The sequence below is a fragment of the Mobula birostris genome, chromosome 1 (assembly GCF_030028105.1).
Source record: "Mobula birostris isolate sMobBir1 chromosome 1, sMobBir1.hap1, whole genome shotgun sequence".
Lineage (NCBI taxonomy): Eukaryota > Metazoa > Chordata > Chondrichthyes > Myliobatiformes > Myliobatidae > Mobula > Mobula birostris.
The window spans coordinates 104,929,700-104,951,799 of NC_092370.1; the positions used below are offsets into that span (position 1 = coordinate 104,929,700).

General features: G+C 41.5%; 2 protein-coding genes across 6 annotated transcripts in view; one reads left to right on the top strand and one right to left on the bottom strand.

Annotated features, from left to right (window-relative positions):
* LOC140198631 (CMP-N-acetylneuraminate-beta-galactosamide-alpha-2,3-sialyltransferase 1-like) overlaps positions 1-22,100 on the top strand; it is a 100,108-nt gene that overhangs the window by 52,386 nt on the left and 25,622 nt on the right. For all 5 annotated transcript variants that reach the window (XM_072259637.1, XM_072259659.1, XM_072259644.1 and 2 more), the window contains one exon: positions 6,232-6,994. In XM_072259637.1, the coding sequence (XP_072115738.1) occupies positions 6,602-6,994 (393 nt within the window). In that variant the 5' untranslated portion in view covers positions 6,232-6,601. The remainder of the gene's footprint in view (positions 1-6,231; positions 6,995-22,100) is intronic.
* LOC140194550 (E3 SUMO-protein ligase KIAA1586-like) lies at positions 18,329-20,275 on the bottom strand. The gene is given in 3 exon segments (XM_072252107.1): positions 18,329-18,384; positions 19,640-19,840; positions 19,843-20,275. Coding segments are annotated over 3 exon segments (690 nt in total).

Here is a 22,100-nt window from a genome sequence, read left to right on the forward strand (position 1 = left end):
CTTCTCAGGCCTCCATGTTTTGATGGTTAGATCATCAGAGGCTGTGGGAGTTTGTGAAGGTGTCTCCACGTTTTGATGGTCAAAGTGAGCATAGAAGATGTTGAGATCATCTGGGAGCAAAATATTGTTGCAATCTATGTCGCGCTTGATTTCACTTTTGTAAGAGGTCATAGCATTCAAGTCCTGCCACAACTGTCGAGCGTCCTTCATTGATTCAAGCTTAGTCTGGAATTGCTACATCACCTGTGAGATGGCTTTCCAGAAATCGTGCCTGGCTCTCTTGCCACACTCGAATGCCTCTGATCTGGACCTCATCAGATTGTGGATCACTTGGTTCATCCAGGGCTTCTGGTTGAAGAAGACTGAATGATTTTGTGGGGACATATTTGTCAACAACTGTTTTAACAAAGTCCGTGACAACCGTGATGTACACATGACCTAGACTACTGACTCAAAGCAATCCCATAGCCACTGGTCTGCTTCCTGCGGCCACCTCATCACCTAGACTTCATTGCCCAGATCACCGAATAGAAGAACCAGGAGTTCATGCTCCAACCTTGTAAAATGTTAGTCATATGTCAGCTGGAGCACTGCAAGCAATTTAGGTCATCATGCTAAAGAAATCCCATGATAGTGCTGGAGAGGCTGCAGAGGGCTGTCACCAGAATGTTGTATTTCAGTTATGAGGAAAGACCGGAGAGACTTGGAGTTTCTCCAGCAAATAGCTGGAGAAAATTGATAGAAAATTAATACTCAGTATTTGTAGACTGCAGGAAATAGTTGACACTTCAGGTCGGGATCCTGTATCAGGAATGTCGCCCTGCAGTGTATGGCCAACTGCAGTCTCCCTTGTGATCTGTTTTCCCAGAGCAGAGGAGGCTAAGAGGGGTCATGATGAAGGTATGTCAAATTATGAGAGTTATAGATAGGTAGACTTCAGGAAATCTAACGCCACACCACGTGTAGGTATACTTAGATACATTGATTTAGAGTAAGGGGAAGAGATTTAGAGGGAATTTGAGGCTGAACCGTTTCACCCAGGGAGTGGTGAGTATCTGGAATATATTGCCTGAAGAAATGGAATTGCAGGCAGCATTTAAGAAGTGCCAAGATAAGCTCCTCAGTCGCTTGAACTGAATTGAATTAATTTAAATCTTACATCCATCACACAACATAAGGGAGTAAAAATCTTTGTGTTATGACTCCATTGCAATGTACAGACGTGAATTTATAAGTGTAATGGCTTGCAGAAAGAAGCTGTCCCATAGCCTGTTGGTCCTGTCTTTAATGCTGTGGTACCGTTTGCTAGATGGAAGCAACAGAAACAGATTATGGTCGGGGTGACCGGTATCCCTGATGATCTTCTGGGCCTTCTTTACACACCTGCTGCTGTAAATGTTCTCAGTGGTGGTAAGTTCATGTCCACAGATGCATTGGGCCACTCTCTGCAGTGCCCAGTGATCAAAGTTGGTACACTTCCCATACCAGGCAGTGATACAGCCAGTCAGGATGCTCTCAATGGTGCCCCTGTAGAAGATCTTGAGGATTTGGGGGCCCATGCTGAACTTCTTTAGTCTCCTGAGGTGGGAGAGATGCTGTTGTGCTCTTTTTTACTACACAGCCGGTCTGTACAGTCCCGGTGAGATCTTCGGTGATGTGTATATCGAGGAACTTGAAACTGCTTACCCTCTCAAATGCAGTCCTATTGATGTTGATTCGGGTGAGCCTGTCTCCGTTCTTCCTGTAAGCCATGATTAGCTCTTCTGTTTTTTGGACACTGAGGGAGAAGTTGTTATCTTGGCACCACTGTGTCAGGGTGTCAACCTCTCCTCTGTAGGCTGTCCCATCACTGCTAGAAATAAAGCCTATCAATGTTGTGTCATCTGCAAATTTGATCAGCAGATTGGAGCTGTGTGTGGCAGCACAGTCATGGGTGTAAAGGGAGTAGAGAAGGGGACTCAGGACACAGCTCTAGGGGCACCTGTGTTGAGGGTCAGAAGGGCAGAGGTGAGAGTGCTCATCCTTACCACCTGTAAGGATCCAATAAGAAGTCTCTCTCTTCATTGCTCTTCTCCAGGTGAGTGAGGATGGTGTGTAGTGCTGTGGCTATGGCGTCATCTGTAGACCAGTTCCATCGGTAGGCATATTGTAAGGAGTTCAGTGTGGGTGGTAGCACGCTGCAGATGTAGTCTTTAACCAGCCTCTCAAAGCATTTGCTTATGATTGAGGTGAGTGCAACAGGATGCCAATCGTTCAGGCAAGCTACCTTGGTTTTTTTCAGGTACAGGGACAATGATGGACGACTTGAAGCTGGGGGCACTACACATTGGGAGAAGGAGAGATTTCAAATGTCTGTAAACACACCAGCCAGCTGTTCCACCCACACTTTGAGGACCCGCCCTGGGATGCTGTCTGGCCCTGCTGCCTTATGGCTGTTGACATGTTGGAATGTTTTACGTACCTCAGCCTTGGAGATGACCATGTAGCAGGTCTTGTTGGTAGCTTTCCTAAGGGGTTCAGTCTTATCAACCTCAAATCAAGCATCAAAAACAGTTAGCTTGTCTGGAAGCAAGGCAGTAATTTTGCCTGTACTGCTGCGTTTCCTCTTGAAGTCCATGATGCTGTGCAGTCCTTGCCGTACGCTGCGTGTGTCATTGTGGCAAAGTTGTGACTGGATTTTGTCCATGTGTTGCGTTTTTGCCACCTTGATGGTTCTACGTAAATCATCGTGGCAGCTCTGGAGCTCCTGTTGGTCTCTGGGGGCGAAGGCTTTATGCCTTGTACTGAGAGCAGCACACACTGAGCTGTTTATCCAAGGCTTCTGGTTTGGGTAGACCTGGACCGATTTTTTGGAGTACAATGTCTTCAAAGCACTTCTGAAAGAAGCTTGTGACCACTTCCATGTATTCAGAGATGCTCTCAGCTCGAAATACCTCCCAGGCTGACGCTATCAAAGCAGTCTTGTAACATTGAGTCTGATTGGTTGGACCTGCAGTGAATGGTTTTCACTATAGCCTTCTCCTGCTTCAATTTCTGCCTGCAGGCGGGCAGGAGCAAGATGGAGAAATGGTCAGGCTTTCCAAATGGAGGCCAGAGAAATACTTCACAGGTGTTGCAGAAGGGAGAGTAGCAGTGGTTGAGTCTACTTCCTCCCCACGTGCTCTCCTCGATGTGTTGGCTGAACTTCGGTAAGGTCTGGTCAGTAATCCTTGGTTAAAGTCTCCAGCGATGATTAAAGCAGCCTCTGGGTGTGTGGTTTCATGGATATTGATCGTTTTGCAAAGTTCATTGAGAGCCAGGTTGTTATCAGCCTGTGGTGGGATGTACACAGCTGTAATAATAACAGATGTGGATTCTTCAGGCAGCCAGAAAGGTCAACACAGCAGCATAATATACTCCAGATCTGGGAGCAAAATGATTTGAGGGTGTACACACTACCTGGGTCACACCAACCATTGTTCACCAGGAAAAATAGGCCCCCCTGCCTTTACTTCTCCTGGAGAGGTCTTTAGACCTGTCCCCTCGGAACACAGATGATTTGGTCTGCTGTCTCCTCCGACAGCTAGGTTTCAGTAAAGCATAAGATGTTACAGTGCTTTGTTTCCCATTGGTAGGATGTTCTGGCTCCCAGCTCACGCAGCTTGTTGTCCAGGGACTGTACGTAGGCCAGGAGTAAGCTTGGGAGCAGCGGCTGATTTGCGTGCTGTCTTAACCTGACCAAGATGCCGGCTCTTCTTCCTCACCTCCGACGCTGCTTCCTTGGTAATGCCGGTGTGGTGAATGGATCTCCCGTGGTTTGTGGGAGGAGGGGATCCCAATGGAAGATAGGCGTCCCTCTTCTGCAGATTAATGCTGAATGCTGTCTCTCGGATGCTCAAAGGAGTCAGTCGATCATACCTGATGTGACTTTCAGTTTCTTGTAAGAGAAGAGCAGAAAGAAGTAGAGAGACAAGCAGAAGATTACAATTTTCTACAGGAGGCTACGGGCCAGATGCTGGGAGATGGGAGTAATGCAGATGAATGCCTAGTGGTGTGAGCATCCAATGTTCTCTGTGAATGTGGTGAACCAAATGCTTATGACTCTCAAACTAGTATATGGAAACTTGGTTCTGTGATGGTGGGAGTATCAGGAAGAAGCTATTGGAATCTATTGGCACGTACAGTGGAAGTTGATTGCGAATCCCTCAGCTTTTTTTTAGCATTGCCTTTGTCAGGTTATCTTTGAGATGCTGTCTGAGAAGAGCTACATGAGCAGCTGTCTTAACGCCACTGGTTTTCTTTCAGCACGATTTCAGTTGCCGTCATTATTTCGGGGCCAGTCTGATTGCGATAACAGCAAGAACTCCAAGCTGATCAGTCACAATTACCAAGATGACAGGCATCCTTGCCAATTCCTGCTCTGGTGAGGAAGTACCTGGAATCTTACCAGATGAGTTGGTTTGAGTCAGAAATGTCTACATACCCTTTTGAAACAGGATATTGCTTATAACAAGATAATATTTCGAGCATGCTATGAGAAGCTGGATTCCACTCACTCTTTGCCAATTGCACATTTTAGCAGGATTCTTTTCTAAACCTGGGATTGACCCTCACCATCCGGGCGTGCCCTCTTCCCATTACTTCTATCAGGGATGAGGTACAGGAGCCTGAAGTCCCAAATTCAATGTCTTAGAGCAGCTTCTCCTTTGTTATCAGACTTCAGCATGGTCATCGAACTCCTGAACTCTACCTCACTATTCCTCTTTCGCTCTGTTGATTGATTTATTTAGTTTATTGTAATACTGTAAGAGTGGTTGCCATATCACCCAGATAGGAAGTTTTCTTGATTAGATTAGATTAGATTCAACTTTATTGTCATTGTGCCGAGTACAGATACAAAGCCAATGAAATGCAATTAGCATCTGAACAGAAGTGCAAAAGAATAGTGCTATTTACAAAATAACTGCGAATAAAAAGTAAGTGCTACAGCACACAAATATAAAAGTACTGGAACAGTCCAATATGGGTGCAATACTGCATGGTGTATCTGTAAAAATGAGTAAGAGTCATTGAGGAGATGTCAAAGTTCCTTATGCTTCTGAGGAACTAGAGCTATTGATGTGCTTTCTTCTTTTTCAATATTTTTATTAATTTCTACATAGAAGAATACAGAGTCCAAGAAAATACATATTATAAAACAAAAGAAAAAAATATATAATAATACCAGATACATTATATTGAATCACATTAACAAATGTGCTTTCTTGATTGTAGTTTCCATGTTTCTTGGCCAGCAATAATTGTTGGTCTCATTTACACTGAGGAATTTGAAGCTCTCAACTGTCTCCTGCTCACCACCAATGGTTATTTCAGACTCAGAATCAAGTTTAATATCACTGGTATACAGTATGTTCTGCAACAACAGTACAGTCCAATACCTAATAATAACAGACCTATAAACTACAGTAAAGAAATTTATAAAAATTAAATTAAATAAATAATGCAAAAAGCGAGGAGCAAAAAAGGATTAAAAAGACAGTGAAGTAATGTCAATTCGGAAATCTGACCGTGGAGGGAAGGAAAGAAGCTGTTCTGAAGCAGTTGTTCTGTGCTGCTTCTGATGTTGTTCTGTAGATTTATAACTTACCTCGCAAAATATTGACAAGACTTACTTGGTTAAAGATTCACAGCTTTTGTAAATATTGAATTTATGGCTCTTTACTGCAGTGGTCCCCAACCTCTGGGCCGTGGACTGATACATTGCCGTGAAGAATGCAGCGGTGCAGTGGTGGCTGGGACGCACCCAGCACATCTTTAAGAAAAAAGCCAAAATAAACAAGATAATTAATTAGGTGCCGCCCGGCACGTAAATGTCAGCCCAGGTCAGAGGCGATTACTGATTGTGTCGCCTTTGACCTGGGCCAACATTTACATGCCGGGCGGCACCTAATTAATTAGCTTGTTTATTTCGGCTTTTTTCTTAAAGATGTGCTGGGAGCATCCCGGCCACCACTGCACCCCTGCATGTTTCGCGGCAATGTATCAGTCTGCGGCCCGGAGGTTGGGGACCACTGCTTTACTGACTCTACTTTTGGATCCAAAGTATGCTTTAAAAATAGCATAGAGTATGAGTGTGGTGATGGGTGGCATTTATTACCCCACGAGTATGAGTGTGGTGATGGATGGCATTTACTACCACTTGGTAGAGTTGGTGATAAAATGCTAATGGTTGCCTTTGTTTTTTTCTTTTAGATGGAAGTTCTACTCTTCCAGTTTGAAGAAATTGCCCAATTACAGAGATATAAAATAAATTTGAAGAGAAAGCCAACCTCATTTCTAGACTCCAAACCATCAGTGTAAAAAAATCATCATTTGACTCAATATAATCGCAGTTCGACATGCAGTGGTTGCTTACATTGTATTGTTGATCAACCTGCCTGCCTACTGGAAAACATTAAAAGGTGACTCAATGTCACGGTGACTTTCAAAAGTACTGGCTTGATTTGGAAGAAAACACTGGCCGATTCATCACAATCTTTCTGAAAACTTCAATTATTCTATCACTTAGAGTCTGTTTCATGGGAGTACTCCATAGCTGAGCTGGGTTTGCTGCATCCACCCTATGAGTCATACTGTTTGTTCAGTGCACATTTGCCATAATTCACTGCCCACTGATTCACTGACGAGGATCCATTCCTTGTTCCTCATTTTGCACTGCTATCAAGCACACTTCAGTATATTGGGCATGGCCAATATGTGCAGGTGGAAGAAGCTTGGGTATTTCTTCCATTTATTGTTTCTTGCATTGCTGCTGATTACTGCACTTATCGCTATTACGAACAAGAGGAATTTCTTACAACACCAGATCATGACACTGAAAAAATGCAGCTGCAGCCGCTGTGTCTCTGAATTAGGTGTGTCAGAATGGTTTGACAAACGCTACATTTCCAACATGATTCCCATCCTGATCAAAAGTAATAAAACTATTCCCATGGTGTCTTTTAATTGGTGGAAGGTAGGTACACTACACAAATCACATTACAAAAATTTCTGGACTAAAAATAAATTTAAGAAATGATTGATAATTGAGTCTGGTGCATGGGTGGTGGGGCTGATGTTCTTGTTGCCAATTTTTTTGCAAGTGAGGGTGTCGATGTTTTTCTTTGTATGGTTTCCATGGTTTTCTTTGTTTCATGACAGTCTGGAGAAGATGAATCTACTAGATGTACTTTACTGCAGACATACTTTAATAATAAATGTACCATTAACCGTGGTGCTTTAGCAGGGCATAACTTAAAGAAGTTCTTGAAGAAAAAAGGAATTATGCAATTAATGATAATCAAATAAAAGGTATTTAAGTGCATTTTAAAAAGCACCTGAAAGGCTTATGTGAAAGATAGTTTTGCTATGAATTTTAGGAAATATATCCACAAGAAGGGAGAGTAATTTGAAAAGCTATATGTTAAAGGTATTGACAAAAAAGGAATTGATGGAAAAAATTGAAAATGCTGACTTTGGAATGTAGAAGATTGAGAGGAGATTTGATATAGGTATACAAAATTATGATCTGGTAATTGCAAGCAGGCGTTTTCCAATAAGGTTGGGTAGACTACAACTAGAGGTCATGAGTTAAGGGTGAAAAGTTTAAAGGGAAAATGAGGGGAAACTTTTTCACTCAGAGGGCTGACAATGGGGAACGAGTTGCCAGTGCAAGTAGTGCATGTGAGCTAGATCAAGCAAAGTTTAGATAGGTACATGGTTAATAGGGATATGGAGGACTCTGGTCCTGTTGCTGGTTGATGGAAGTAGGCAGCTTAAATGGTTCAGCATGGACTAGATGGGCTGAAGGGCCTGTTTTGTGCTGCACTTCTCTATGACTATAGGTAAAACTAATGATGGTTGTAAAAGATTATAATCTATTCAGATAAACTGGAAAGAAAACATGTTGTTAGGTGGGAAGAAAGAATTGCATTTGTGTTGCATTTTTAACAATGGTGTATCCTTAAATGTATGTTCTTAAATTTTTACTGCTAAAAAGTCCTTTTTAAAATTTGGCCACTTTTTGGTGTAGGAAATAGGATACTTAATGTGGGAAAAGCAAGGGAAGATGGCAAGTGATATTTCGTTACTGTTTTGGCTGAGGTTTAAGTATTGGGCAAGAATACCAAAGATAACTGTTTTATATTTGTTTGTATGTATATAATAACAGTGGGTACCAGTACACGAACCCTAATGGGACCAGTGATATCACTTTGAGGAAGGTGAGTGTGGATGTGATCTTAATTTGTTAAGGATGTGACCGTGTAGTTATGGATACTGAAACCATTTAAGATATTCAGGTTACTTGCAGGGGATCATGAACCAGGAAGGTGAAAAGAGAATCACGTAATCAACCAAGTATTAAATCTTGATGTTGGGCCCTGATGGTGTACCTGGATGGGCACAGGAAACCTGTGCCAACCAAATAGTGGGAGTGTTCAAGGACATCTTCAATCTCTCACTGCTGCGGTCAGATTCCCACCTGCTTCAAATGGGGAAAAATCATACCAGTGCCCAAGAAAAGCAGAATGAACTGAATCAACAACTATCACCAAATTGCACTCACACCTATTGTGATGAAGTGCTTTGAGAGGTTGGTCAGGGCCAGGATCAACTCCTGCCTCAGCAAAGATCTGGAGCTGCTGCAATTTCCCAATCACCACAATAGGTCGGTAGCAGATGCGATCTCACTGGCTCTCCACTTGGCCTTGGATCACTTGAACAATAACAATACCTATGTCAGGCCGCTAATTACTGATTACAGTTTAGTGCTGATTACACAATCATCCCCTCAATTCTAATCAACAGGCTCCAAAACCTGGGCCTCTGTACTTCCCTCTGCAAATAGATCATTGACTTCCTCACTGGGAGACCACAGTCAGTGCAGATAGGAAATATCTCATCCTCACTGAGAATCAATACTGGAATGCCTCAAAGATATGTGTTTAGCCACAGGATTAGAAAAAACTACAGAAAGTTACAAACTCAGTGAGCTCCATCATGTGCACCAGCCTCCACAGCATCAAGGGCACCTTCAAAAGGCAATACCTCAAAAAAATGGCATCCATTTTTAAGGAAACCCATCACTTCTTCTCAAGGAGGAGGTACAGAAGCCTGAAGATACATAGACAGTGTTTCAAAAACAGCCTCATTCCCTCTGCCATCAGGTTTCTAAATGAACAATGAACACATAAACATTACCTCACTATTCCTTGCTCTCCTTTTGCATTGCTTATCTAATTTATTTTTAATATACTTATTGTAATTTTAATTACTTATTGCTATGCATAAAGATGTACTTCTGCCACAAAACAACAAATTTCATGACATATGCCAGTGATATTAACCTGGTTCTGATCCCACAATTTGAAATTGAACAAAAGTTTAAACTTTAATAGTTTGTTGGGTACATCAGTTGGAGCAGTTTACCATCTTACCAGATCTATTTTCCCTGTAAACCTATATCATTCATAATGGTTATGTTAGTTAAATTATTGTAGTAACTCATATATGGACTATAACTCCAACTAGACTCACCAGATTTTGAAAATTTAAGGACTAATTTCAGCAGGTGATTCATACAACACTCAGTAAAAAGCAGGTATCAATGAAGTTTGAATTCAATCAGCGCTATGCCTGCAAAACCTCCCTGAGGGCTTATGGGTAAAAATATGGCATGAGTACCAGAGAAATCAAATGTGATTTCCTCTTCCCGACCATCAAAAAGTCTTGTTAATTGGTTGATGAGGAATGGAATTAGAAAATGTGATTGAGATGAAGATAAACTGATTATAAGGCTAGAATTTCTTTTACTTATTGCAATGCACCAGAAAACAGCTTTGATGCAATCTGAGAAAAATACAAAATGGTTGAGTTCTGTAACATTTTCACCAAATTTCAATTATACAGACACTGTGCAGCTAAAGACCATACTTACATAGCCTACCTTGTGATTTTAGAGAAGTCATGGGGAAAAAATTGCTCTACATTTATGTTGTAAAAAGTTTTACGATCCTTTAGCATATTTAAATGGAACTGACTTGGAGCTTTAATGAAATCTTGATATGGGAAGTGATTAAAACTTTAATTGGTGCCAACATTGGAGACAGTGCTAAAAGTCTGATTGAGAGAATAATTGAAGCCTGAGAGGGAGGTGATAGAATAAATGACCTGGCGGCTGCAATTAATAATTGAACTCTAAAGCACCAATGACGTGAGGAAAATACAAGTGATGGATTCTTGATTGTTGTGAAGATGAGTATATGAATGTTAATAATCCAAATCCAAATCTTTGCTTGTCCATTCATGAAGAGATAGCATGAGCTGCCCTGAAAGAAGCAGGACGTATTTGTTCTGTCTCACCTCTCTAATTGCAGTTTCTTGAAGAGGGTGAGAAGGATCATTGGGACCTCCAGCAAAGTACCTACGTAGTGAGGAACCTTCCCAAATGTATGGCAGTTTACAAAGTTAAATTGCTAGCTCTTGCAGTTGCAGTGAAGATGGGCGTAGCACAGTTGGTTTCCTGAAACTGTATAAGGAGTGAACTGACAGATCTCCATCTTCCCGTTATATAGGTTACAAACGTAACAAGATCAGGGTGATTGCGCAAGTAATAATGATGCAGAGAAATGACTATTTCCAACAAGGGGTAGTCTAGCCATTTACCAATCATTCATTGGTTTTACTGTTACTATGAGCAACATCGTCGATCCAGAAACTCAGCAAGACCAACTCTTCCATTTCCTGCTCATTCACGTATCTGTCTAAGAACGTGCACCCTAGTCAGTACATTGCAGGTACCTACCATTCTCTGTGTCAAAAACTGGCCCCACACACCTCCACACTTATCTTTTAAATGTATGACCTCTGCTATTAGACATTTCAACTCTGTGTAAAAAAAATACTGTCTCCTTTATCTATGCATCTCATAAACTTATAAACCTCTATCTGATCTCAACTCAGCATTCACTACTCCAGAGAAAACAACTCGGGTTTATCCAACCTCTTCTTATATCTCATGGACTCTAATTCAGGGAGTGTCCTGGTAAACTTCCGTATTCTCTCCAGAGCTTCAAAATTCCTCCAACAATGGGGCGACCAGAACTGGGAGACGCCTGATATTCACAGAGAGAATCCACAATGTCAATACTGGATGTACGGAGCATACAGTCTCCACACAGCCCAACTCCAAAAGTCTGAATCAGAATTGCCCTTCCTGCTATTGTTTCATCCACAGCCCAATCTGGTTCCAGGTGGCGTTGACTCATTTCCTATCCACCAGCTGCCGGATACCTACTGTAGCGTTACATTTCACAGCTGTTATACTTTCCATGATATACGTCCACCTCTATCTAATTGTCCTCCTTATCTTATCGAACAACTAGCGTTATGATCATACCAACCCTAGCTTCAACCTGTCTCTTTCCCACCCTCTCTGCAAATTGAAACTAACTTGTTTTCTCTCTTTCCAATTCTGGTGAAAAGTCTGTAATCTGAAACATTAACTTTGTAACACTGTCCACCAGTGATAACACACACTTCTTAAAATTCTGTTGTATTACTTTTCATGCCAAAAATGAGGAATTTAACATCTACACAATTACTTAATTTCACATTTTTCCTCATAACTGCAGAGAGTTGTGGATATAACTTAGCACATCACAAAACTGAGCCTCCCCTCTATGGTCTCCAGTCCACACATAGACAATAAGACCATAAAACATAGGAGCATAATTGGGCCATTTGACCTATTGAGACTGCTCCACCAATCGATCATGGCTGATTTATTATCCCTCTCAACCCCATTCTTCTACCTTGCAGTAAGATGCCTCTTCAGATAAAATGGTGGCATAGTTGGACGTGGCGTCTGTGCTGGGTCCATTTCATCTTGTACACATTTTTTACAATTGCAAGTCACTGTTAGGTACCAAGAACATCAAGTACTGCAGGATTTATTGTGTGCCATTGTGGTTTTTTGCCTAGGCTTGATGTGTATCGTTGGACAGTGCACAGTCCAAATGAAGATCTGTGTGATTGCCTTGGATGTTTTCATTGTGATTGTAAGTCCCTGTAGGACACTGCTAACGTAGAGTACTGCAAGTTTACTCGTTCATTGGCGAAGACTGACAGCAAGGGTGTAGTGTTGCCTCTGTTGAGGTGAGGACTAACCCCAGGCTGTAGGGTTGCTTGTTGCAAAGTACCCAAAGGAAGAGGCTCAGAGATGGTGTGGGAGAGGCCTCTGTGTGAGAATCCGTACCGGGTTGTGGGGGGGGGGAGGGGGGGGAGGTTCCCTCCGGTCAGTCCTGCTCTGCAGTGTTTGCTTGGTGAAAGAACAAGCAAGACCAGGACAACTTATCATGCCACGCTAGTCATGTCACTCAGGGACTTAGTCTGTAGTTTGGTCATTGTGACTATGTTTTGTGTTTTTCTGAAATGGTAACCATATGTGCTATTTGTGCTGTGTACTGTGTGTGCTGTTGATAATGTGTTTTCCATCTTGGTCCCGGGGGAGCACTGGTTCATTTGCCTATATTCAAATATATGGTTGAATATTAATTAAACTTGAGCTTCTCCACTAATCAAGGACCTATCAACTTCCACTTTAAATATACCCAGTGACTTGGCTTCTACAGCTGTCTGTGGCAATGAATTCCGCGGATTCACCACCCTCTGGCTACAGAAGTTCCTCCTCATCTCTGTTCTAAAGGGACATTCTTCTATTTTGAGGCTGTCCCCTCTGGTCCTAGACTCCCCATTTATAGGAAATATCCTCTCCACATCCGTCCTATCTAGGCCTTTCAATATTCGATAGAATTTCAATGAGATCCCCCCTCATTCTTCTAAACTCCAGCAAGTAAGCTCCTCATATGTTAACCCTTTCATTCCTGGCATCATTCTCCTCCTACCATTGCCATCATTTCCTTGTCTCACAATGCTACCTCTCCAGCAATCCAGAATCCACTCTTACCTCTCTTTCACTCTTTATATATTTGAAAAAAACTATTGGTACTCTCTTTTATATTATTGGCTAGTTTACCTTCGTATTTCAACTTTTCTCTCCTTATTGTTTTGTTTAGTTGCCCTCTATCAGTTTTCAAAAGCAACAGAAAATCATCCAGCTTCCCACTAATATTGTAAGCCTTTCTTTTGCTTTCTACCTATCACTTCTCGCTGCCTGGAAGAAACAGCCAACCTCATCAAGATGCCACCCACCCCAGACATTCTCTCTTCTGTCCTCTCCTATTGGGCAGAAAGAACAAAAGTTTGCCACCAGGCTCAGGGACAGTTGCATGTTCCCCCAACTTCTCCTTCCTGAAGTCCACAATCAATTCTCTGGTTTTGCTGATGTGGAGCGTGACGTCCTTGTGATGACACTCAACTTTATATGGCGACCAGGAAGAGTACAGGAGTGAGTCAATCTAATATATTACTCATGTAAGCCTCCTTGTTTCGTGACTGTGAACAAAGTTACCAGAGAGAGGCAGCTGGCAGATATAAAAGTTTGTTCAGGACGCATTGGAGTCACTAGAGAGAGTAAGAGAGACACACTCTCTGACTCGATATTACATCACATTTTTAATTGTTAGTGAGCAAAGGTAGAAACAGGAGAATTTCTATAGTTACAATACCCTCATGATGTTTCTTTGAGTTACATGTAATTTTCCAAACTCCATGTTCTTCCCACCATCACACCCAAAATGAGTGTTAATTATTGTGATGCCTGTGCATAAATCTCAAGTCAATTGGATGTCTCCTGTTCTGCAATTTACTCTAAATGCTGTGGTTTCTGTGTCATATTCATGCAATGGGGTGTTCATGCATATGGAGACATATATTAGCCAATTGGGTGTTTCCTGGTCTGCGATTTATTTAAATACAGCTTCAGGAAATTAAAATTCAAAGTTCAATCTACGGTCCATATTCAGATCTGAAGATTGCTGTTGAAATCGAAATTTGGTATATACCCTAACTCCAGAATGCACCCTAACACTTGTCACTACCTGAGATTTTACTAATAACAGTGAGGTCATCTGAAAATTTATAGATGGCATTTATGATGTGTTTGGCCATAGAGTCGTGGGTATTGTGAGAGTAGAGCAGTAGAGCACACATCACTGAGGTGCACCTGTGTTCATTGCCAGTGATGATGAACCATGGCAGAGCACAACAAAAGGACCAAGTGATCCTCAGTGTGCCTAAATTTTCCCACTCAACCAACATCTAAGCTTTTCTTTGTGACCTCCTTTTCCATTCTTTTACTTCCCTACTATCTTAACAACCATATGTTCGGTGATAAGCTTCGCAAAAACATTGAGGCCCCAGCACCAATCCCTACTGGTCTCCTCCCCTACGTATTGCCAAGCAGATAAAAGCATGCTTACCTCTATCCTACTCTCCTTGTTAGGCAGCTAATTTTTCCATGGCGTGTAGACACAGCTTATGTTACACCAATAAAATGTAAAATATTTTGTAAAGCCATGCTGACTATATGATTATCTACAAATTTCTATGTATCCTGCTTTGGTATCTTTACCATTTCCCTGATGCAGATGTTCAGCCTGTAGCTTTCTGCTTTATGTCTCTTATATTAAAAATAATACTTGTTATTTTACAATCCAATGAAACTTAACTTGAATGTATGGAGTTTTGGAAAGTTACATTCCTCTTCCCAATGCCTTTTCCTTTGATAGTTAATGCAGTAGAGATCTGGTCAGCAACTTGGCATGATGTTACAACATAACTGTGAAGGATTGAAGTTTAATGACCTTATTGGGTTTTCTTGCCATCTGAATGGCCTCAAGCATTTCCTTCTCAAGTTTTAGATTATCTACATCCACTTTCATGCTCACATTGACCATTTCTTCCTGCAGCACAGTATAAGCTCTTCTAAAACATATCATTATGCAGACAAAGCCTCATGAATCCCTGTTCAACTATTCTGATAGCTTGCTGCTCATTGGTGGATGCATTCAGAAATATTGCTTTGGATGAGTAGAAAATTATTGGACTCCTTTCAACCTCTTGCACCATTCCACATGTGCACCAGAAGGCTAATATTTGTTGATCCCATTACTCTGCCTTTTATTTCAATGAACCTGACCTCAAGTCTCATCACTTTAAATCAGCAGATTAAAATTACAATTGCTAGTTATGAATTTTCAGATCCTCCATTGCAAATATTCAAGTCATTCAATGCATTCAACAGTTTTGTTACTTCAGCAAGTTTCAATTCTTTAACTTTTCATTCCCTCTTGTAAATGTATGGGTACGGAACTTTGCAGTAACATGTAGAGTGTGTATGTAATATATGGGAGAAAGAAATCTAACAGATCTGTTTTGTTTATTTGACCTTCTTAGAATGCATTTGCACACGAAGATACATACATAATGTTCTCACTGAAAGTCAACATAGACACTCCTCAAAAATTCATGCTTAGCCTACTGCTCTATCTCTATAAACTCATGACTCTGTTGCAGGCACAGGTCAAAAGCCATCTATAAATTTGCCAATAACATCACTGTTTTTGACAAAATCTTAGATGGCAAGAGGAAGTGTAAGATAAGTTGTGTCACAAGAACAACCTTGCACTCAACATCAGCAGGAATAGAATTGATTGTAGACTTCAGGAAAGGGAAGTAGGGAGAACACGAAGCACATGTTATTGAGGGGTCGCAGTGGAAAAGATGAGTAGATTAATATCTCATGTTGATGTTATCACAAACAAGGCATGACAGCAGCTATATTTCATTAAGAACTTGAGGAGATTTGGTATGTCACCAAGGACTCGTGCAGATTTCTACAAATGTAACGTGGAGAGCATTCTGATTGGTTGCATCACTGCCTGACATGGAGGTTCTGATGTACAGGGCCACAAGGAGCTGCAGGGAGTTGTGTGCTCGGCCGGCTCCAGCATGGACACCAACCTCCCAGCCATCCAGGACATCTTCAGAAGCCAAGCCTCATGAAGGTAGCATCCATCATTAAGGACCCCCTTCATCTAGGACATGCGCTCTTCTGATTACGACCATCAGAGAGAAGGTAAAGGAGCCAGAAGATGTACACTTAATGTTTTAGGAACAGCATCTTTCCCTCTGCCATCAGGTTTCTGAATGACCCATGAACCCACAAACATGACTTCACTATCCCTCTTCTGCATTATTTTTTTAAATACTATCTTAGAGTAACTTTTTTATGCCTGGCTTTACTGCTGCCACTAAAACAAATGTCTTGACTTGTGTCAGTGACAATAAACCTGATTCTCATTAATTTATGTACAGTACATGCAGTCTTGATGAACTCTGACTTATCTCGATTTCTGCTGGGTTTCAGTGCGATGCTTGCAAATGGATTCCAGAATCCTAAAAGAAATGCTCTCAATGTCAACTTGAATACTCCTCCATTTTCAACTGTCATGGCCAAGGATTCCCAAGGGATGGTGTGGATTTTACACATTTTCTACAAGGCTTTCAGAACATCCTTGCATCTTTCTCTCAGTCCACATGGTAATTTGTTACCTTGATGGAGCCATGCCACAGTACTGTGGATGTTGAACTGGGAGAGATCATTCATGTTGGTTACCCTATTCTGTGAGTGATGTTTTTGCAGTGATAGCATTGGTGTGCTCACTCTCTCCCCTGTGCCTGCACTACAGCACTGACATCAGCAAACTGACTTTGGCATCCTTTCTATGTACAACCTACAATGAGCGCATGGAAACAGACTTTACTCCATGCTCCATGCCCCGTGTCATCTCCTACATACCACCGGACATGCTCGACAGCACAATTACTGTCTCTCATCATGAAGGTGTCCCAGCTGTGGCCCTCCCCAGTTTGCTCCCGGGCAGTACAGACATTTGAAGGCCCTCCAGCAAGCCCCATGCTCCAGGTTGCCCTTGCCTCCTGCTAGACTGTGGATCACTGGTGCTCAGGGGTGGAGAGCCATTTTTTTAGATGCCGGAGCTGTACGAGGGGTGATTGATAAGTTTGTGGCCTAAGGTTATACAGCTCTCGTTACATGCATGTGCAGTTAAACTCTTTGAGTGATTATGCGGAAAGTTTGAAGTTAATAACTTTGGTGGTATTTCTGTTTCAGATCATTGAAAATTGCTAGGTTTTCTAACATTGACTCGTTCCACCTTAGGCCACGAACTTATCAATCACCCTTCATTATGTCACACCCAATTTGTGTACCTGCTCCTTGCCCCAGTCAAAAATTGGGTGTGACATATATATGAATATGGCTTCTTATAATGTCAAGCACTAAACCAAGAATAAAGAAATATATGAATTCCAGAGCTCCACCAAAATGATTATGAGGACACGCAGCACCCCTTTATTGTCATTTAGTAATAATAAGAAATATAGTGACAGTTAAGACATTAATGAGATTATAGCCTATCACTACATTTCAGTGTATAACTGGTACAATAAAACATATAATAAATGAAAGGAAATGAAATATCTTTATTGTCGTTGCATAGTACAATTTGTCGTGCACCAATACAGCGAAAATGAGTTTTCAACTCTCATACTCAATGCTATAAAATGGTAAATAAAATAAATAAACAATAAATAATATCAAGTAACCAGCCAGTACAAGTAATGTCCAGCAGTACAGAAGCGCAATTCAGATGCATGATGGCCATAAAACCAGTATTAAAGTAGCAATATAACAAATTTATGGATGATGCTTGATCGAGTAGTTCAGAGCAATTATAGCTCTGGGGAAAAAGCTATTTTTCAGTCTAGAAGTGCGGGCTTAGCATCTGTTCAGGTAGACCAGCTTTCTTCAGCATCCTGAGGAAAAACAAGCGTTGCTGTGCTTTCTTAACTATTGTTGTGGTGTTAGTGGACCATGTAAGGTCTTCTGAGATGTGTATTCCCAGAAACCTGAAACTGGACACTCTCTCCACTATGTTTCCATTAATGTAGACTGGAGCGTACTCGCCATCCCGTGACTTTTCAAAGTTGATAATTAGCTCCTTAGTCTTTGCTGTATTAAGAGACAGGTTGTTCTCTGAACACCAGCTCACTAAGTTCTGTACCTCCGCTCTGTACGCTGATTCATCTCTGTTAAAGATCAACCCGATCACTGTTGTGCTGTCTGCGAATTTGACAATGGTATTGGTGTTAAATGCAGGTACACAGTCATAAGTGAAGAGGGAGTCGAGTATGGGACTCAATACACAACCTTGTGGTGTACCAGTGTTCAGGATAGTAGTGGAGGACAGGTGAGGGCCCAGTCTCACTGCCTGTGAACGCTCTGACAAGACATTCAGGACCCAGTTGCAGAGTGATGAGCTGAGGCCTAGTTGGTGGAGTTTGGAGATGAGCTTGCTGGGGATGACAGTATTAAAAGCAGAGCTGTAATCAACAAACAACATCATAAGTATAACTATTATACTTAATTTAATAATATGACAAAGTATTACACGGTTGCACTCACTAATTTTCATAAAATATAATTATCAAGCAAGTAAAGAAGAGGTAAATCATGTATTTTACCAATTTAAAAGTAATTACATTCTGACCAAATGCCACCACTGAGAAGTTTCACAATAATTTCCACAAAGGGTCAGGCGTAATGTGTGTTCGGGGGTTCTGAAGCAGCTCTTGTCCTGGTGTCATCTGCTGATCTGTGGTACCACAGCCATGATGTGACATATGGCTCAGGATTCCACTGAACTAGAGGAGGTCTGTGTAGTTTAACAAACATAAGTGCTGATACATGATCTATGAGAATCCTTGAGCTTGTTGTTGTTATTATCAAGTTCACGTAACTGAATCCTGTTTCACACTCAGCAGTACTAATAGGATTAACTTGTGAACAGCTCAGTAATGAGCGTAAATCTTGGGGGATGCAGCGTCCATGGTCCTCCACATAATCTCTGAAGGGATTTATTACAGAGGAAGAAGAAAGCTTTAAACCTCTTACAGAGAGGTGATATTGCAGCTTCTCAATAATTAGGCAGTGTTTCAGCAGGCCAGTTATCTTTATCTAGGACACACATTTCATTTAGCAGGGAATTATACATAATTTGAGGTTTAGAAGTTTGAGAACCTTTCAAGGATGTTGCCGTGAACATACGGTGCTACAAATTGTTTATAAGACGAGTAAGAAACTGTAGATAATTAATGGAGACAATTTTGTTGTTGCTTGTTAAGGTAATTTCTCCAAACTTCCCTTTTTCAACTGCCTCTTGAGCTTCTAGAGTTTTTGTACCAGGTTGCTCTTTCAGTCCATGCAGTGATCTTATGCTCCATTGGATCAGTTTGTCTGCATAAACAATCATAGTAGTGCGTTTCTGTAAACACTCTGACAGTAAACCAAATTCATGCAACGTGTCATACATTAGAGCTAAGTCCAATAGAAACTGTTCTGAAGAGAGTCTTTTCAACAGACCTTCATAGGTTTTTCTGTCACTCCCAGATCTTGTTTCATCCTTCATTGCTTTTTCAAAATGAAAACACAGTGCTTCATAATTTTGCCACACTGCTGAAACTATTTGAAACGAGCTAGCTACCCACCTAGTGCCCAGAACATGGCCTGTTTTGCAAATTTGTTGTTCTAGTTGAGAGGGACATTCAGACAGTTCCTTTTGATTTAGAGGTGATCTACTGTGAACAGAGTACAATTTGACCATAAATGATTGAAAATGATTTATTCCATGAACTTCTCTCAGAGAATCACCTACTGCAAGTTCTAATCTGTGATTAAGACAGTGCCAAATTATCACATCAGGGTAATGTTCCTTGAGAATTGTAGCAACACCAGATTTGACACCAAGCATTACGCTTGCCCCATCACTCGCAAATGCTACAAGTTCTGTTTCAAGTAAGAGTCATCAAACCCATGGTTCAATAGATGCTTAGCAATAGTTGCAGCTTTCTGATCAGGCAGTTCAATAAGATCGAAAAACATGAAATGGGGATCATCTTCCTGATCACTTTCACATTTCAAATAAACTATTAGAATGGTCTTAATACTCAGGCTTGTTGATTCATCAATGAGAACAGAAAATTTGCCATTTATCTGCTTGATATGCTGGGAAATTTTCTTTTTCATATTAATGGCTATGTGATTAATTATCTCTCTAGCACTAGTGCGGGAATGCAGTCCAATGCCAATGTCAATACTATCAATTTTTTGAAGTTCCAATAAGCCAAAGTGATCAGAGTATGGTCTGTCATTCTGTGCTAAATAATATGCAGAACAAAAAATTGAACGAATTGCCTTTGGGTGCGAAGCATTCATGGTGTCACATAATTTTCCAAGAGCATCTTCACTAGCTATATTTTCAACACTTAGAGCAGCAGTGTGAGCTTTTGATAGTTTGTGATCAACAACTTTTTTTCTGAGAGACTTCAAGCGTGTACTTCCAACAGCTCCGTAATAGGATACTTGGTTTATCTGCCATTCATTTGACTGCCTCAAACTCTTAGAAGTGAAAAGTGTCAGACTGCTTTTGTTTGCAGTTGCACATACTTTACACCCAAGTTTCTCATCCTTGAAGTCTAACCAGGGATAAGTTTCCTTCTTTTTCTTCCACATTTCTTCAGTCCAAACATCTGAACAGGGATACAAACCTGACTTCGGAGGACCATTACTTCTAGATCTGCATTTGGACCCGTTAGAAAATTCGAACTAGAAGCAGGCGAAACACAGCTTTTGTCACCTCTACTGTTATCAGTCTCTTGTACATTATTCTTGTTACACTCCTCAGCTTGTTTACGAAAGAAAGAAGTTAACATTGTTTGCTTAGAAGCCGTAGAGTTGTTAGTGAGAAAGATTTACTTTTGTATTAGCGAGTAATCCACAGAGCACCGCAGATGTAGCCTTACTAATACGGCTAAGTCAGAGCAGACAGCAGGGCCCACAGCGCTTAGCAGTGTTCCTAAGCAGATACCTGTGTACATACATCTACTGATGCCTCTGGACACATCTTCAGTGATGTTCCTGGAATCATCGGGTGTTTCGGGTCTTTCAACATCATACAACCTCCTTCCAGGTGACCCAGCCAGGGCTGATCAGACCCCAGCTTGTGTCCAGATGGCTAGCTACTTATGACTCCATGGCTCCCCTCTTTTGAGCCACAGCCATCTTGAGGCCCTCTCTGCCGCATCGGTGGTACTGCGGATGGCTCTCCTCTTTCTCTCACCCTCGATGCCCAAATTGCTGAAGGCTCTGGCTAAGGAACAGGCTGCGAATCCCCTACAACCAACCTCCACTGGGAGACACCTCGCTCTCCATCCAGCCTGCTGACAGTTGCTGACCAGTCCTGCATACTTGGAGAGCTTCCTTTCAAAGGCCTCTTCCAAGCTATCTTCCCTTGGGACTGTCAGCTCCAGCAGCACCACTTGCTTAGTCGACTCAGACACTAGGACAATGTCTGGTCGCAGGGTGGTGGCTGCGATATGGTTGGGGAACCAGCTGCCAGTCCCTTGCAGAGGTCAGAATGCCTGCAGATGTCCTTTTGGCAGGTATTGGCTACTCCCCAGCTCTGACAAAGGCAATGGTCTGCTTGGAGGGTCGGGACTTAAGCAGGTATAAAAATAACAGAAATAAAGCAAATAAGCTTTTTACACTTTTAGCTACCTAAGTTGGAACCAAGTAATCAAGTATAAAAAAAGTCTAAAAAGTCTAATGAACTATTGCTAAAGCCACGAATATTGCTGAATATTAGTATCAAAAGCGGTAGCTTGGCAACTCTGCCTCGTACCCTTTCTCTCACAGAAATGGTTGGACAGGAAGTGCACCTGTGAGTGTCGATATTCCCAATATCCTCACACGTCGGGTATTACATGGTTAGACCAATACAGATCCTGTTTAGTCTTTAAATATATAAAAAGTTAAAGAAGCTTGAATCTTTACATAAATTATTATCGTATCTATACGAGTAAAAAATATCGTATTTTGGAAGTGACAAATGTAAATGGGGAGGAGAGCAACCATTTGGGAGGTTTGGAAATGCGTTTTGTCTCATTCATTGCCTCACTAAATTACTCTTTCTCCTATCAACACAAAGAGAAAAAGAGCCTTTTCCAATCAACTATAGTTGGTGGAGCTAGGCCAAGGAGTT